The sequence below is a fragment of the Arachis duranensis genome, chromosome 1 (genome assembly GCF_000817695.3).
Source record: "Arachis duranensis cultivar V14167 chromosome 1, aradu.V14167.gnm2.J7QH, whole genome shotgun sequence".
NCBI lineage: Eukaryota > Viridiplantae > Streptophyta > Magnoliopsida > Fabales > Fabaceae > Arachis > Arachis duranensis.
The window spans coordinates 7,818,011-7,834,502 of record NC_029772.3 but is presented as its reverse complement, the minus strand read 5'-3'; the positions used below and the strand labels follow the sequence as shown (position 1 = coordinate 7,834,502).

The window sequence follows — 16,492 nt, the reverse complement described above, 5'->3', positions numbered from 1 at the left end:
TGATCTTCTGGCGGCCGGGGAACTTGAACTTGGCGCGTCGCAGAGCCTCCTGAGCATGATGACCATGGTTATCCTTGGTGCGAACCGAGAGAAGCACCTGGCCAATGTTGACCCTGGTAACCAGAGACCAAATAGCAAAATGAGCATATATCATTGGGATTACAAGGCACTAAAGTATGTTAATCAGTTATGATGTAACCAACTACTAAATCGAAGGAAGAGCTACATATATTAATTACCAAAAAGCTGGTCTATGGAAGTAAATCATAAATTTTATAGCAACATGTGTACAATGTTTTATAGCAGACGAAAACATAGGTTAAAAGGTGGTTATTATTTAGTATAGCATGATATAAAATCTGTACAAATAACATCTGCATAGTAGGATGCACCTTTTCAAAATACTCTTAACAATTTGTTTCAGTTGTATTCCTAAAATACTGACATGATAATTATATGCTGATATGTCACTGCTGTATGACAACTCTCAACTGACATGTCAAGATTAAAAGTTACAAATATCTTAGATGAGATTTCTTGTAGAGCAAGAAATGATGAGAATTCTTTCATGCGAATTGTTAGATCTATCTATAAGTATCTGAGAGCTTAAAGTTTTTAAAAGAAATTATTGATAAGATGATATGAGAGAGTATACCTAGCGCAAGTGCCCTGCGGCTTGCCAAAGGCGCCCCTCATGCCAGTCTGGAGCCTGTCGGCGCCGGCGCAGGAGAGCATCTTGTTGATACGGAGAACATGGAAAGGATGAACCCTAACACGCAAATGGAAAGCGTCTTTGCCTGCGAATTTGGACATGTACTTGTTGCAAGCAATGCGAGCAGCCTCAAGTGCCTCACTGGAAACATTCTCCTTCTCCCATGAAACAAGGTGCACGCAGAACGGAAACTCATCCGCACCCTTCTTCTTCATTCCGACGTCATAGATTCGGATCTTAGGGTCAGGCACACCCCTGCAGAATCGCGATTTTGGATATGGCTTGTTCTTGATTTGCCTGTAACACCTCGCTGGTCCTGGAAACAAATTTCAAACATTCAATTCTAGATTTAAACTTTAAACAGAGATTTCAATTGCATCGAAGAATGAAGGATTAGAGATCGTACTTCTCCCCATTGCGTAAGGAAAATTGAGACGGATAGGATTCGCGGGGTGATGGTGCTTTATATACGCTACGGTATGGGCAATGGCGCGTCATTCGCACGCTGTTTTATTCCTGTCGTTCATTACGTATGGGCTTGCGTCATCGTTGCTACTTTTTTTATTCTTCTTTGACCGTGGGGGTTGGGTTAGGAAAGGCCCAGAAAGTTTCAGAATGTTGCGTGGCTTGTTGGATTGGACTTGCTCTATTTTAAAGCCTATTATTCAGCCCATACCCATCTTACTGCTTCAAATTTATTAATATCTTCATGTTTTAAACTGCGTCTATATTATATCTGTGGTACATAGCTGGTCCCAAATGAGTAAGATGTTATTGCGCTAAAACTATGTCGTTGCCCAAAAACAACACGCTGTATGGCTTGCATACAGTGCTAAATGAGCAAGAGCCGCTGTATCGGTGTCCGGGTGTAGTGTTAAATGAGTAAGGATTCTCGCATTTTCATGAACGAACAAGGGTAAATAAACTAGTTCACAAAGAAAAAAATAAAGGCAAAGGTCGGAGCGGCAGAAGGTTGATATTTGGGACATGGAACACAGACACTCTAACAGGAAAATTCATAGAGGTGGTAGATACCACAACAAGGAGGAAGATTAACATCATGTGCCTACAAAAAACAAAAGGAGTTAGTACGAAAGCTAAGAAGTTTGATACTTTCGAGTTCAAACTTTGGTATATAGGAAAGATGAATAATAGGAATCGGATAGGTATTATCGTGGATAAGCAGTGGAAGAAGAACGTAGTGGATGTCAAGAAAGTGGGAGATCGGATCATCTCTATCAAACTTGTGGTTGAATGAGGTACTTTTCATGTGATTAGCGTCTATGCACCGCAAGTGGGTTCGGACGAGCAACACAAGATAAGGTTTTAGGAGGATCTAGAGAGTTTGGTCCAAGACATACCTTCGAAAGATAAGATTTTCTTAGGAAGAGATTTAAATGGGCATATTGGAAGTGAAGTGACTGGGTATAGAAGTATTCACGAAGGCCATGTTTTCAAAGTGGTCAATACCAAGGGTAAAACTATTTTGGACTTTTCCTCAACCTTTGACCTTCTCATCGCAAATACATATTTTAAAAAGAAAGATGAACATCTTATAACCTATAGGAGTGGCATGACAAGCTCTCAAATCGACTTCTTCTTGTTGAGGAGAGTTGACCGAAAATTTTGCATTAATTGTAGAATTATTCCGGGAGAGAGTTTAACAACACAACATAGGATGTTCGTCATGGATTTTCGCGTTGAGTAAAAGTTAAGGAAAATACATCATACAAAAAATCCAAAGAGAAGGTGGTGGCAGACGAAAGGTGAGGAACAAAGAAGTTTCCTAAGACAGGTAGGAGAAAAGGCAAAGTGGAATGGGGATGGAAGCACGGAAGAGATGTGGAAGGAGGTGGCAGAAGTTATTAGAAGAACAGAAGAAGAAAGTTTTGGAGAATCTAGAGGGATAGAATCAAGACAAGGAGTTCTGGTGGTAGAATGCTAATGTATAAGAAAAGATAAAGGCAAAAAGGGAGTGCTTTAAGGAGTGATCTTTATGCCGCAATGTAGATAATTGAAAAAAATATAAGGCGGCTTATATATATATATATATAATCGCAAAGAGTCGTGAAAGAAGAACGAGAGACTTATATCAGATTAAGTGCATAAAGGATAAAAATGGAGAGGTTTTGGCTCAAGAGGAGAAGATCAATGAAAGATGGAAGAACTACTTTTAGGAGTTATTTAATGAATGATAGAAGACTCTTCCGAGTCTTGGTCGGTTATGCACGAGAAAAGAATATTAAAACTTCAACTACTATCGAAGGATTCGAGACTTCGAGGTAAAAGAGGCTTTAAAGCGGATGAAAAATGGCAGGGTAGTAGGGCCCGATAATTTTCAATTGAAGTTTGGAAGGGCCTTGGAGAGAAATGCATCAATTAGTTAACCAAGTTTTTTAATGAGATTTTAAAGTCAAAGAAGATGTCAGATGAGTGGAAAAACAGTAGCTTGGTACCTATCTACAAGAATAAGAGGGATATACAAAGTTGCAAAAATTATAGAGAGATCAAGCTCATGAGCCATACCATGAAGTTATGGGAAAGGGTGATAGAAGGAAGGCTGAGACAAGAGACACAAGTAACAGAGAACCAATTTAGTTTTATGCTAAGCAAATCCACTACTGAAGCAATATACCTGTTAAGAAGGATGATAGAGAGATATCATACTAATAAAAGGGATCCATATATGGTGTTTATTGATTTGAAAAAAGCGTATGATAGGGTGCCAAGGGAGGTCTTATAGAATGTTTTGGAAAGGAAGAGAGTAAGGATCACATATATTTGTACAATTAAAGACATGTATAATAGGTCTACAACTAGTGTGAAGACTCAAAGTGGTGTGACAGAGAAATTTTCTATTGGTATAAAGTCCATACCTTTTCACATTAGTCTTGGAAGTACTCACAAAACATATTCACGAGCCTATACCATGATGCATGCTTTTTGCCGATGATATCGTCTTTATAGGAGAGTCAAGGAAATACTTAAATAAGGAGTTAGATTTATGAAGAGAAACTCTAGAAGTGTATGGTCTGCATATAAACCATAGTAAGACGGAATATATGCAATATAAGTTCGGCCGACGAAGGAAAAACCCTAATACAGAGATGAAGATTGGAGAAAATATTCTACGAAAAGTTAAAAGTTTTAAGTATCTTGGGTGCATCATACAGGATAATGGAGAGATTGAACATGATGTAAATCATAAGATCCAAGCAAGTTGTTCAAAATGACAGAAAGTGTCTTTAAAACTTGAAGGTAAATTTTATCGCACTACTATTAGACCGGCTATGCTTTATGCTACAGAGTGTTGGGCGGCCAAAGAGGAGCACGAACGTAAGTTAAGTGTGGCAGAGATGAAGATGTTGAGATAGATGTGTGGTTATACGCGATTGGATAGAATAAGGAATGAAGATATAAGAGAGAGAGTTGGAGTAGCACCTATTGTGGAAAAGATGGTAGAATCGCATCTTAAGTGGTTTGGACATGTGAGAATAAGACCGACAGAACACCCAGTCAGGAGGATGAATGAGATGGAAAATGGACAAAGGGTGAAAGATAGAGGAAAATCTAGAAAAACTATCCACGAGGTGGTCAAATGAGATATACATGTAAATGGTCTCTCTATCCACATAATACATGATAGAGTTCAATAGCATCATTTAATTTATGTAGCTGACTCCACCTAATGGGACAAGATTTTGTTATTATTGTAGTGTCTTCATGTCTTAAAAAATTAAAATTAATATATTTTTTTATATTGTATTATATCTCGTATGTCTATCTATGTAAATGTTTTCGTGTTTCATAACTATAAAGCCTATTGAGTTTTTTTTTTTTTCAATTTAGTGACTCCTTTACCCTTATGATCTTATAATAAATATCATTTTGATATTATTTGAATCTATCTTTTCATACTTACTCTGTTTTAATTGTCTAAATATATTAATTTTAAAGCCACTATTATTTTGAAACAGGGAGAGTACGTACTCATCTCGTCTACCGTTACACTCTCCTAGTGACTTAAAGTGTCAGAATTAGTTGTTGATACGTGAGATTAAATATTGATCTAACACCATGTTTAAGTCGAATTTTGCAATTTTTTCATGGAATGTTCAATATTACTAAGAATCTAGCTAACTCAATTTCACAAGATTAAAGTCTCATGAAGGAGTCAAATACTACCACCATCGGCAACCTCTGAAGTTACAATAGGATAAGTTGCAAAATGATCAGACCAAAAAAATAAAAAAAAATTAATTTTTTTGGTTAATCCCCTTTTTTTTTGTTCTTTTCCTACAAAATCTGTACCAGGAAGTTATTGATTACAAATTGTTTTGATCCCAAAACAAACTAATTCAAACATAAAACATGCACTTATTTTCCTAACACTTACATAACTACAAAATAATACTATTTACCTTCAAGTTCTCTATAAGTTTTATTACATTGTACTAACAAAAAGAATTTACATAGTGAAGATGAAATCAAATCTAACAAACACATAGTTTCCTGATCCAATAACTCACACTATGCAGCATGAAATCTTCTTCTATCTTGGCTTGATGCTTGGTATTACTCCACTAACAAGGTCACTACCTGAAACATCTCCTGATACAAAAGGAGTCTTTATAGCAGAGGATGAAGATGGTGTACTTGTACTTAACTTTCCTGAATCACTGGTTATTGATTCGGCTTTCCGGGTATCTGATTCTGGCATCATGGACCATATGTTTTCAAGCTCCCTAACCACCTCTGCCATTTTAGGCCGGGCTTCTGGCTCGTCTTCGCAACACTTCAGGGCCAAGGTCAAGAATTTCTCTACATGCTCAGATGGATAGGACCCCATGCGGTCATCAATGATCGAAAATATTACGCCAGATTGATACGCGACATTAACCTACCATTAAAAAAACTATGTCATCCTCAAGTATCATAGAATGTTGTCATATGATAAGAGATAGGAAATAATTAAGATTATTTATTCACATGGTGAGTTTGATCTAATTACAAATGTTTATAGGTAAATACCTCTCTAACAATGTTCTTGCCATGTGAGATTGGTTGCATCCCAGTCAAAAGTTCCAGAAACACAACCCCAAGACTATAAACATCGCTTTTATCAGTCAACTTGTGAGTTAGGAAGTACTCTGGATCAAGATAACCCTGCATATAAAAGAATGAAAATTAAAGTCTATAATTTCAACTTTAACATGAGCAAGTCCTATCACAAAAGCCTTACTTACCGGGGTTCCCTTTACCACTGTGGATACATGGCCAGGGACAACTCCTTCAAGATCAGGAACTGGAGCGAGCCGCGAAAGTCCGAAATCAGCCACTTTTGCTGTGAACTTAGAGTCCAATAATATGTTGCTGGCTTTAACATCTCTGTGGAATATTGGAGGATCAGCTTCAGTGTGTAAATACATAAGACCCTTTGCTGACCCTAGTGCAATCTTCAATCTCATGGCGAAACTCAGAGGCTCTTTTGCTGTAACTGTTGTAAAACATAAGCATACACTTAAAAGAGATACAACATAAAAGGAAAGTAAAATAAATGATCCAAAATATCATTGTGCTTCTTATTCGAACCGGATAGTGTACCTGAAATGTGTTCCCTTAGTGTACCATTTGGCATGAATTCATAAACCAGCATCTGCAAGCACAAAGCAACAATCCAAATGCAAGAATCTTAACAGAAAGGGAGTTCACAATGATAAAAAGAAAATGGACTTGCATAGCATGTACTAAAATGGAGCATAGAATGTTTAAACTTTCTGAAATTAAAAGCTAAAGGTACCTGTTCACCCTCTTCATCACAGTATCCAAGGAGAGACACAAGGTTGCGATGATGTAGCCTCGAAAGTAATGATATTTCTGTGAGGAACTCTTTCTCACCTTGCAGCGACCCCTCCTGCGCACGTTTAATGGCAACAACGGTGCCATCAGAAAGAATACCTTTGTAAACCTTGCCATAACCTCCTTGTCCTACTTGAGAAGAGTTGCTAAAATTGTTGGTAGCAGCAGACAATTCTCCAAAAGTGAAGGCCCTTACACCATCAATTTTTATTGAGATCTTAGATGCTGCAAGTAAAGAGAATCAAGTGTTAACATATCCTTTTAAATAAACTCAAGCTTCATGCACAAGGCACTTGTGATAGGTGAAAGAGCAAAACTAAAACTCACAATGACGTCGCTTCGAAACTACAGGATGATCTTTCAACTTCACTCTTAATATAAGGAGTGTAACTATTGCAGATAACGTCACCGCGCAGGCAATTGATCCTAAGATTATGCCAGCCAAAGCACCTGTACTTATCTTTGAATTTGAAGACTTGGGGATGACCACTGCGTAGAAAGAATTGTAATAACACTTAATCTATATAGATAAGACTTTGAATTTGTAATTCTCACTGAGCTAAAGAAAATGTGACCCAAGTTTTATTGTGATTGTCAAGCATTAAATCAAATTTGAAATTTTGAGACTTACCACCCTTGTAAGGATCAAGGAGATTGAAGCCAAGTAACTCATAAGGACCAAACAAATCACTGTCTTGAATGTGCCATCCAGTGAACATGGTCATGAGCCGTAGGAGCTCGGTTGTATTGAAAATATGAGAGCTGCTGTTACCAACATAAACTGGAAAAAGCTTCAAGTCCATTCTCAACCGAGGTCCGGCTTGCCAATAAAAACTAAATTGAAGCTGATCCATCTGTATACTAAGACCTGTACTCAGGTATTCCTGAAAGGAAAGCACGTATGGTCGAAAATCCGAAAATCCAGGACTTTTCAGTCGATAACTGACAAGCAATGGTGCTGCACAGAAACAGTCCAAGGAATATTCGAAAGGAGGAGGGCACGCTTGAGCAGGGCATGAGCTGGAATTTGTTGAAACAATGCCATTTGTGTTATTGTCAGCAGTCTCAGATCCACAGAATTGAACCAAAGACTTATTATTTGAGCATAGAGGATTCCCATTGAGCCTGAAATACATCAATTTTTTGCATTACAATGTGACAAAGTAATTTATAAATGATCATATCTAATGCTCATCACCACTATATATAATTAACAAGCATAAAAAAGATCGTAAGCTGGTATATTAGAATTATACGAGAGTGTGACATTTGGAGGAATATCACTAGTGCCTGATATGCTTGTAAGGCTATTGTTTTGCAACTCCCTGCAAGATGAGAAACATATGCTTAGCATTTCGGAAATTTCGATAACATCTATAAAAAGGAACATGAAAAATGTCAACAACATCCAAAAAATATGAAAACCACAGATAAACACTCTCAAATACACATCTAAGTGGCCAAAAATTGTAGAATTCATCACTTCTAATCTTACAAGATAAATTTTTTGCCATTCAAAGTCTTGTTCTGCCAAATGGTGGAAGAAACACTGCCTTTCAATAAATTGTTTTCAAGTGACCTGCCAGATAAGATGATAATTTAGTCGAAACTCGAAAGTCATCATCTACTTTATAACATGATGCCATGATTGTTCCATAGAAATATTATCTTACTAAGCAATTCAAGGTAAAATGTTTGAAAAGGATGCTAAATAGAAAGAAACTTACAATCTTTGAAGAACAGGAAGACTAGAAAAGTAGGATGGAATAGTTCCAGTAAGCTTGTTGTTCGATAAATCACTGCATATATTAGTGGATATCAGAAACTAAAAGTAAAAACATTCTGTATGCAAGGAAAAATATTCACACAAAAGAGATCCTTACATGGTTGTGATGTTGTTGGAAAGCTTGTTGCTAGGAATTGATCCATTCAACTGATTGGAACTGAGGTCTCTGAAATTTTTATAAATAATAGTCAGTAAAACATTTTCAGACTACATAACTCTATTTATCATCACTACACATGGTACAAAATCTTATGTTAAATGAAAATTAGATCATGGAACTTACAGATAAAGAAGGTGGGGTATCCTGCTTAAATCAGGAACTGGTCCTCTCAAGTTGCAATTCCTAAGACTCCTGATAAAACCAATAAACTAAATTAAGAAATTTTATTAAGCAGAGGGAGGGAGAAACAGCAACAAAATTGTGTCCTACAAATATAGCCAAAAAGAAAATGGAAAGTAATAAAAATAGAATATGGCATTGTTCTTCAATTATGGGCTTCAACAAAGTACTAAGCCGTCTAAAAAGGATTTTATGGAGGGATTTTTCAACATTCTTTATGACTATTAGATTATTATAAAATAAAATTTTGTTTCCTACATATAAGAAATCAATCACCAAGATTCTCAAAAGCTATTGCATAGCAAATTCACTTACATTTTCAGCAGTTTTGACATGTTGCCATAAGAACTTGGAATAGTATTTCCCTCAAAGTTATTGTTATCAAGTTGACTGCAAGAACAAGAAGATTCGAAACAACAATTTAGAAATATAATTTTACAACAAGACTCTGTGCTTTTTCCCAAGAAAAGAAGATGAAAAGAATAACAAACCCATACATTATAAGTAAGTTTGGCAACTTGTAGAGGTCACTCGGAAGATATCCTGTTAATTTGTTGTTATCAAGAAGACTGCAAGTCCAAAGATTTTCGCATCACAACGAAGGATAAAACAGAATCAAGAAAGTTATTTGAATGGATGCAATTATATCAATGATATCCAGTCATCATCAACTTACAGATGAACAAGACTTGGCAACCGGGAAAGCTCCGGTGGGATTTGTCCGCTAAGTGAATTATTGTTCATGTGGCTGCTCCATCAAAGGGAAAAAGATGAAACCATTATGGTAACAATACAAGTGAAGTAGAAAAATTAATACTAATTGAACAACACTTTGATCATAAAGAACCTTACAAGTGCTTTGTCTTGTTCAGGTTTGCAAATGATTTAGGTACGGGCCCTGATATATTGTTCTGATCAATTTGTATCCTATCCAAATTCGGAAGATAGCCGAGCTCATCTGGTAGTGGACCAGTTAAGTTGTTTCCATTCAGAAGCCTACAAAACCAATAAAAAACTAAAATTTGAGAGAGAATTTGAATTTTTTTTTCTTGGAATCTTATAGGAACCAGAATTCAAAACTGATTCATAGACAAGGATATTTATGTAACAAAGTGATTCAAATTTACCAAGGCAATAAAACAACCTTGTTATTGAACCAAATGGTGAGAGAAAAAAAAAACACAAGCCAAAATGGAAATCTCAACTTACAAGAGTTGCAAAGTTTTGATTTCACCGATTTCCTTCGGAATACTCCCAGTTATCTTGTTCCACATAAAGTTCCTTAGAGAACAAAGAAAAGCATATATCAGAGGAAGAAGGATAAATTAACAGCTGCAAAAAAAGAGTAAAAATGGCATCTAGCAATTGCTAAATTGGAAAACCATTCACAATATTAGTCCTTTCTTAAACATCAATGTAGACAAAGTCTTACAATCTTAACAAACGGGTTAAGTTGCCGAGCTCGGGTGCCAAATTTCCTGTCAGGTTTAAACTCAGTAATTGCCTACAAACAAGAAAAACAAATGGAAGCTTAGAAATGTTCATATGGATTTTATGGAAAAGAAATGTCAAATAGAAGATAGAGGCCACACAGTTCTTGAACATGTAGATATCCATCATCCAATGTTTCATTGTAGCACAAAACTCCTGTCCACTTCGATGTACACGGATCATTATGTCCCCAGTTGCTCAAATTTCCATTAGGGTCATTCAATCTTTGCTTTATGGCATTCAATGCTTCAACTACATATTAAAACAAAAGCAATCACCTCATCATCAATGGAACAAACAGTTACCTACATTACACATTATGAGCACTGCTTCATAAAGTTTTTTTTTTAATTATTTGGATAATTATTGCAAGGGACACATGAATACTGCATTTGCACAATTGTTTTTACTAAGTTTTTTTATGATCTTTAGCACAACAACAATTATACACACAGACAAATTAATGGACTGGAAATATTCACTTCTAGAAGAAAAGCATCATGGAATATATATCAAACCAAAATGAAAGTAGAAGGGTAAAACCTTCAACAGGGTCAGTGATATTATTCTCCGCCGAAACATGTAGCAAGTAGCAGCAGAACCACAAGATGAAAAGAACTTGATGCTTGCAACCCTTTGAAAGATACATCCCGGCAAAGTAGATATCAACAAACTCTTAAATGTTTCTCATGAACCAAGCAAGCTACTTTTCTCTCTCTGAAAGTAACAACTTAGGTAAGAAACATCCATGGATGCATAAAAGCCTAAGTTCAAAACTAAAGAAGAATATCCATTTTAGATAAAACCCCATGTATGCATAAAGTACAGAATTTACAATAGTTATCAAACTAAAAGGCAAAAGCAATTCAGTGTAGAAAACCAAGGCATATCAAATCAAAGAAGAAAATAACAACTAAAAGCAAAGTCAAAGCTAAAATGCAAATACAAATAACTATTAGGCTCTTAATTTAGAAAGTAAATACTTGGAGAAACAAAAAGGAAAAAGGATGGCAACTAAAGACGAAAATTTGAGATAGCGCCTGAATGTTATGATCAAGAAAGAGTCTAAATTGGAATAAAAAACTATCCAAAAAATGCAAAAAACACTAGCACATGAGGTTAAAGCTACCAAAGTAAGAGCTGAATATTATGAACAAAAAAGAATCTAACTTGGAAGCAAATAGTATAACTAAGCAAAAATAAAGTCTTGGGGTGGCTACAATCAAGATAATTAACAACTGAATACTATGAACAAAAAAGAAGCTAACTTTGAATCAAACACTGTGAACAAAACAAGAACTAACACATGGGGTGTCAACTATAAGTTAAAGAAGAAAACCAGTATATAAAGAAGAGTACCTGAGATAATTAAGAGCTAAATATTATGAGCAAAAAAGACTCTAACTTTGAAGTAAATGGTATGAAGAAAGCAAAAATTAACACATGGGGTGGCAACTATGTATCCATGGAACCAAATTAAATAAGAATACCTGAGATAACAGCTATAAAGAAAGAGAATAATGATATATGAAGAAAGAAAACAAAAATTTAAACTAACACATGGGTGTAGTTGTAGCTAAAGTTACCAAAAGAGAGTGAGGCGTGAACATATGATGAAAATGAAAGGGATGAAGAAGAGTGAGTAGGAGTAGGACCAGGTCAGCACACACAACAAATGCAGCAGGAAATGTAGGTGGTGGAGTTGATGATGAATGCAATGCCATCACTGTCATGAAAACTGTAGCTTTTTTGAATCCAAATTCAATGGGAATTTCTCAGTATAAAATAAAGGGAGAAAATGGTTGAAACTTGAAAGAGAAAGAGAGGTATAATAATAATAATAATAATAATAATAATAATAATAATAATAATAATAATAATAATAATGTGTGTAGTTGAAGACTTTGACTTTTGTGGGGGATGAATGAAAATTGAAGGAGGAGAGAAAGAAGAAGAGAAAGCAAAACCCCCGAATGAGACAGCTGAGACAAGCAATGAATAAAAAAATTGAGTGAAGAAAGACGCAATACACAAAATGTTTGATATTTCTACATCAAATCAAAAGCGTACCCTGGATAAATAGACAATAAATAAAAGACACACATTATTTAGTAACGGTTAATTATAAAAAGGTGAAAAGTGAGATGTGATTAATTTTATGTGAAATTAATAATTAAGAATAGTTAAATAATTTGATAATTTTATTAATGTATGAATACTATTAGTACTTCTAGTTTAGTGGGTATTGTGTGACACTAATAAGTGAGAGCTGTATAAAGAATTTGAAGAGATAGCTAGTATGACAGCTGTATAAAGAATATCTCTACGAAGAGATAGCTAGTATAATATTTTTTTTTCCAAAAAATGGTAGTAATTTTCATGATTACAAGTTAATAACTCACAAGAGGCTCAATCTGTACTTGAGGAGCATAACCTTCTTCCCTCATTCTTGCATTAAGTTTTCTTAGCATGTCATAAATTTGATCACATTCATGATGTAATCTATCACAAGCAACAAAATTAAACCTCATTCCTTAACTCAACCATACTTCGACCTACAATCTTCTTCAACCTATTTTCCTTTACCAATTTCCTAATATTTGCGGCATTATGCCAATTCTTTTCCCCACAATAAATATTTGATAAGAGTACATAATACCCTGCATGATTAGGGTCTAAGGAAAAAAGATTCTGAGCTGCAAGTTCTCCCATATTTATGTTTTGATGAATCCTACATGCACCAAGCAAGGCTCCCCACACATTAGCACCAGCTTGCATTGGCATACGATTGATTATTTCCAAGCCCTTATCTAGCTCTCCAACCCGGCCAAGAAGATCAACCATTATGGCATAGTGCTCTGAGTTCGGCTTCAATTGGTACTCATTTAACATTGTATCAAATATCTTTATCCCTTCTTTAATCAAACCTGCATGACTACAAGCAAACAGAATAGAAAGGAAGGTTACATGATTAGGCTTAACATGTGAACTATCAACCATCTCGTTGAATAACTTCAATGCTGCTTCTCCTTGCCCATGGAATCCATAAGCTGCAATGATTGAGCTCCACACAACAACATCTTTATGTGTCATTTGTTTGAAAACTTTGTTAGCGTTATCTATGCTACTACATTTTGCATACATCTCTATGAGAGATGCGCCGACAAAAATGTTATTGTCAAATCCACATTTAGTTAAGAAACCATGAAGACAAACGGCTTGTTGAAGAATCCCCAAATCCGAGCTAGCAGCAAGAATCTTCACGAGGGCGATTGCATCGGGTAGGGTTCCACTAGATAACATGTTGCGGAAAATGCCCATTGACTTGTGAGCCATTCCAATTTCAGCATACCCACTAAACAAAACAGCCCAAGAAACTACATCCTTCTCTGGCATTCTGTTGAAGAGGCTAATTGCAGTTTCAGGCTTAAAGCATTTCATGTACATGTCCATAAGAGCTGTAGAGACTGCCATATCCAATTCAAGACCATTGTCAATTGCTAATTTGTGAATCTTCATACCCTCTTCCAGATTGGACATGTTAGTGCATGATCGCAGTACACTAACAATAGTAACCCTGTTGGGTTCAACTCTGTTATCAATCATTTGACTGAAAAGATCTAATGACTTGGTTTCAGCTCCATTATCAGTATAACAAGCAACCATTGAGGTCCAAGATATAATATCCTTATCAGGCATTTTCTCGAACACGTTATATGCACTCTTGATAGAACCAGTTTTTCCATATAAGTTCAGCAGTGCATTGGTCAAACATAACTTAGTGTCATATCCCCTTCTTTTTACATATCCATGTATACTTCTTCCAAGCTTAAAATCCGATAACTGAGCACAAGCACAAATAGCACTAACAAGTGTCACTGGATCAGGACTCACATTCTCTGACGCAACCATTTGTGAGAAAAATGCAAGTGCAAGTTCAGGATCGCCGCTTCGTTCGTAGCCTGTAACCATTGAAGTCCATAAAACCACATCTGGATTTGAATACTCCATAAACACTTTTTCAGCATCATTCATTCGTCCACATTTCGAATACAATTCAATCAAGGCAGATCCCACAAACACATCATTATTCATTGCCTCTTTCTTGAGAAACCCGTGAATCATTTCGCCCAGTTTCAGCCTCTGCAAACCAACACATGATTTCAAAGAAATTGATACTGTGAAATTGTCAGGTCTTTCCTCAGCTGATAAAGCACATGCATTCATCCGATGAAACAGGCACAGTGTCTCTACCCATTTTCCTTCCAAACAATAGCTCCTAAGCATAGCATTCCACAGATGGACAGTTCTACAAGGTGATTCTTCGAATAGCTTATATGCTTCTCTAACTGAGGCATATTTAGCATAAAGAACATTAAGATTGGTAGCAATGTAACTATCATGGGCGAGGCCCAATTTCAAACACTTGGAGTGCAACTGTGCAATTGATATCTTACTGCAGCAAGTTCCCAATAGCTTCACCAAGAGATCCCTCCGGTGCATATGTAAAATGGCTATTGAGTTCTATAACTTTAGAAACAAAACCTTCCGTGGTCTTTGACGAGCAGAGTATGAAGGAGAGAGGGAGCAAGAATGTGACGCGGAGAAGCTAGCGGACGCAACGGATGACAAAGCTGGACCAGGCAAAGAAGCTGCGACACGAAGAAAAGGAGTTGGCCAACGGCGGGACGGTGGCGGCAATGGAGCTAGGGTTTGTCACCTCTTTTCTTTCCTTAAAAGAGGGAAACTTGATTCTAATTTTCAAAGTATTCATAGAGAGTGGATTCGATCCGCATATCCGCAATTTTTATCCAAATTTAATTTAAAAAAGGACAAATATGGATTTGAGCGGTAAAGTTATTGGATTGGATTTCATCTGCACATTTATAGTATAAAATTGCGAATTTTATGTAGATATTTACGTATCTATAAAAATAAAGAAATAAATAAGTAAATTTCCATAAGCTTGAACTTCGAACGGAGGTTGTTGCCAACCATGGCCGCCATGGTCAAAGCTTACATGGACAGCGCTGATGAATTCATCATATCATAATACTTAAATTACTATTTGGAATTTCAATTTTATTTAATGTTTTTTTTAAATGTTTTAAAATTTGAATGATCGTCATTTTTACAGGAAATTGATAATTAAAAACCTTAAATAATTTTACTTATTTTTTTAATAATTTTTAATTATCAATTTTATATGAAGTTAATTTTATCTAAATTTTTATTTTGTAAAAGTATTATGTTGTGTTATAGTTTTTAAGATGGTTAAATAATTTTAGTAACAGTAATAAAGTGTTAGTTAAAACTAAAGAAACATAAGTGTACAAAGATGTAAAAATTATATAATCGTTGTAGTGACAATAATAATAACCAACCTAGACTTTATTATTAATTCATTATTATATGATCAATATCTTGCACGCGTTGTTGTTGTTTCTAACTACTTATGTCGAGGCATCTTTCTATTGTTGGTTTTTTTTTTAATTAAGGATAGAAAACTCGAATTCGTAATTTCTTAAATGAGTATGTAAAAATTATGTTATTTGAGTTATAATTTATTGATTTTTTATTGTTGTTAAGTTGTATTATGTTTTATAAAAAAATAATATATATTAGCATAATTTAAATTAGATTATTTTTTTATTGATAAAAAAATATATTGGTATAGACAGACAAAATATAAGATTTTTTTATTTATAAAATAAAATAAATAATTATTTCTTCCAAAACGATTTTCCAGTTTTATTGCGGCAAACTTGCTGTTAATTTCGAAAAAAATCGTATTATTTACTATTATAGCAAGATTATACACACTTTGCATTATTTACTATTATAATCCATTACGTTCGTATTTAATGGAAACAATTAAATAAAAAAAATGACATCAAAATCTATCTATACAAAAAAGTGTAAAGAAAATAAAAGGAAGGGAAAAGAATAGCTTAATAAATTAAATGAAAGAAAAGTATTTATATATGAAGCCATTTCCTTCTTCTTTTTTTCTCTCCAACATTCAAAGTTATCTATACAAAAATCACTCTAATTAAAGTCTAGAGATAAAGATCTAAGCTATGAATATTTTAAAAGTAGTGTAGGTTTTTGGTTATAAAATTCAGTCTTTTTTTTATATATAGTTTGATATTATCAGTTCTTGGTTGGAATTAATGTATTGGCCATCTCCCAACAACCACCTCATTTGGGTGATGAGTGACAAATTAATAAATAGCTTTCTTTCCTTCTTATCTTAGTTTTTTTTTTTTTTTATCAACATGGATTTGTTAATTTGTTTACTTTT

The 16,492-nt window shown here is 35.0% G+C and overlaps 3 protein-coding genes across 5 annotated transcripts in view; all 3 read right to left on the bottom strand.

The window, feature by feature from the left end:
• The window catches only part of LOC107474152 (60S ribosomal protein L10), a 1,743-nt gene extending 513 nt beyond the window's left edge, over positions 1 to 1,230 (bottom strand). The window contains exons 1-3 of the mRNA XM_052261378.1: positions 1,119 to 1,230; positions 656 to 1,028; positions 8 to 113 (exon numbers count right to left, since the gene is read on the bottom strand). Coding sequence (XP_052117338.1) covers positions 8 to 113; positions 656 to 1,028; positions 1,119 to 1,128 — 489 coding nt within the window. The 5' untranslated portion in view covers positions 1,129 to 1,230. The remainder of the gene's footprint in view (positions 1 to 7; positions 114 to 655; positions 1,029 to 1,118) is intronic.
• Positions 1,231 to 4,959: 3,729 nt separating this feature from the next.
• Positions 4,960 to 11,925, bottom strand: LOC107474131 (probable LRR receptor-like serine/threonine-protein kinase At1g06840). Of its 3 annotated transcripts, none has more exons than XM_016093732.3 (21): positions 11,775 to 11,925; positions 10,732 to 10,905; positions 10,290 to 10,440; positions 10,130 to 10,201; positions 9,907 to 9,978; positions 9,550 to 9,693; positions 9,374 to 9,445; positions 9,195 to 9,266; positions 9,013 to 9,087; positions 8,641 to 8,709; positions 8,455 to 8,523; positions 8,299 to 8,370; positions 8,067 to 8,150; positions 7,828 to 7,896; positions 7,203 to 7,696; positions 6,899 to 7,060; positions 6,513 to 6,796; positions 6,317 to 6,368; positions 5,959 to 6,209; positions 5,744 to 5,878; positions 4,960 to 5,612 (listed from the first exon to the last, which is right to left on the bottom strand). In XM_016093732.3, the coding sequence occupies exons 2-21, from the start codon at positions 10,835 to 10,837 to the stop codon at positions 5,265 to 5,267; spliced, it is 2,853 nt and encodes a 950-aa protein (XP_015949218.1). In that variant the 5' UTR covers positions 10,838 to 10,905; positions 11,775 to 11,925; the 3' UTR covers positions 4,960 to 5,264. The 3 variants fall into 3 exon arrangements, with proteins under 3 accessions (XP_015949218.1, XP_052116112.1, XP_015949211.1); XM_052260152.1 differs by having other exon boundaries at positions 11,679 to 11,780; XM_016093725.3 differs by lacking the exon at positions 11,775 to 11,925 and adding an exon at positions 11,548 to 11,667.
• A 783-nt stretch (positions 11,926 to 12,708) lies between these two features.
• Positions 12,709 to 14,691, bottom strand: LOC107474964 (putative pentatricopeptide repeat-containing protein At3g01580). Its single transcript, XM_016094607.1, has one exon. It carries the CDS (start codon positions 14,689 to 14,691, stop codon positions 12,709 to 12,711), a length of 1,983 nt encoding a protein of 660 aa, XP_015950093.1.
• Positions 14,692 to 16,492: the final 1,801 nt, after the last annotated feature.

Bases quoted from the DNA above. Each gene is read 5' to 3' on its own strand.
- LOC107474131 (XM_016093732.3), bottom strand. From the start codon at position 10,837: ATGTATCTTTCAAAGGGTTGCAAGCATCAAGTTCTTTTCATCTTGTGG. The intron at 8,524-8,640 runs GTAAGTTCCATG...TAAAAATTTCAG, and splicing joins ATACCCCACCTTCTTTATCT to AGACCTCAGTTCCAATCAGT. The intron at 8,371-8,454 runs GTAAGGATCTCT...TAATATATGCAG, and splicing joins TCCAACAACATCACAACCAT to TGATTTATCGAACAACAAGC.
- LOC107474964 (XM_016094607.1), bottom strand. From the start codon at position 14,691: ATGCACCGGAGGGATCTCTTGGTGAAGCTATTGGGAACTTGCTGCAGT.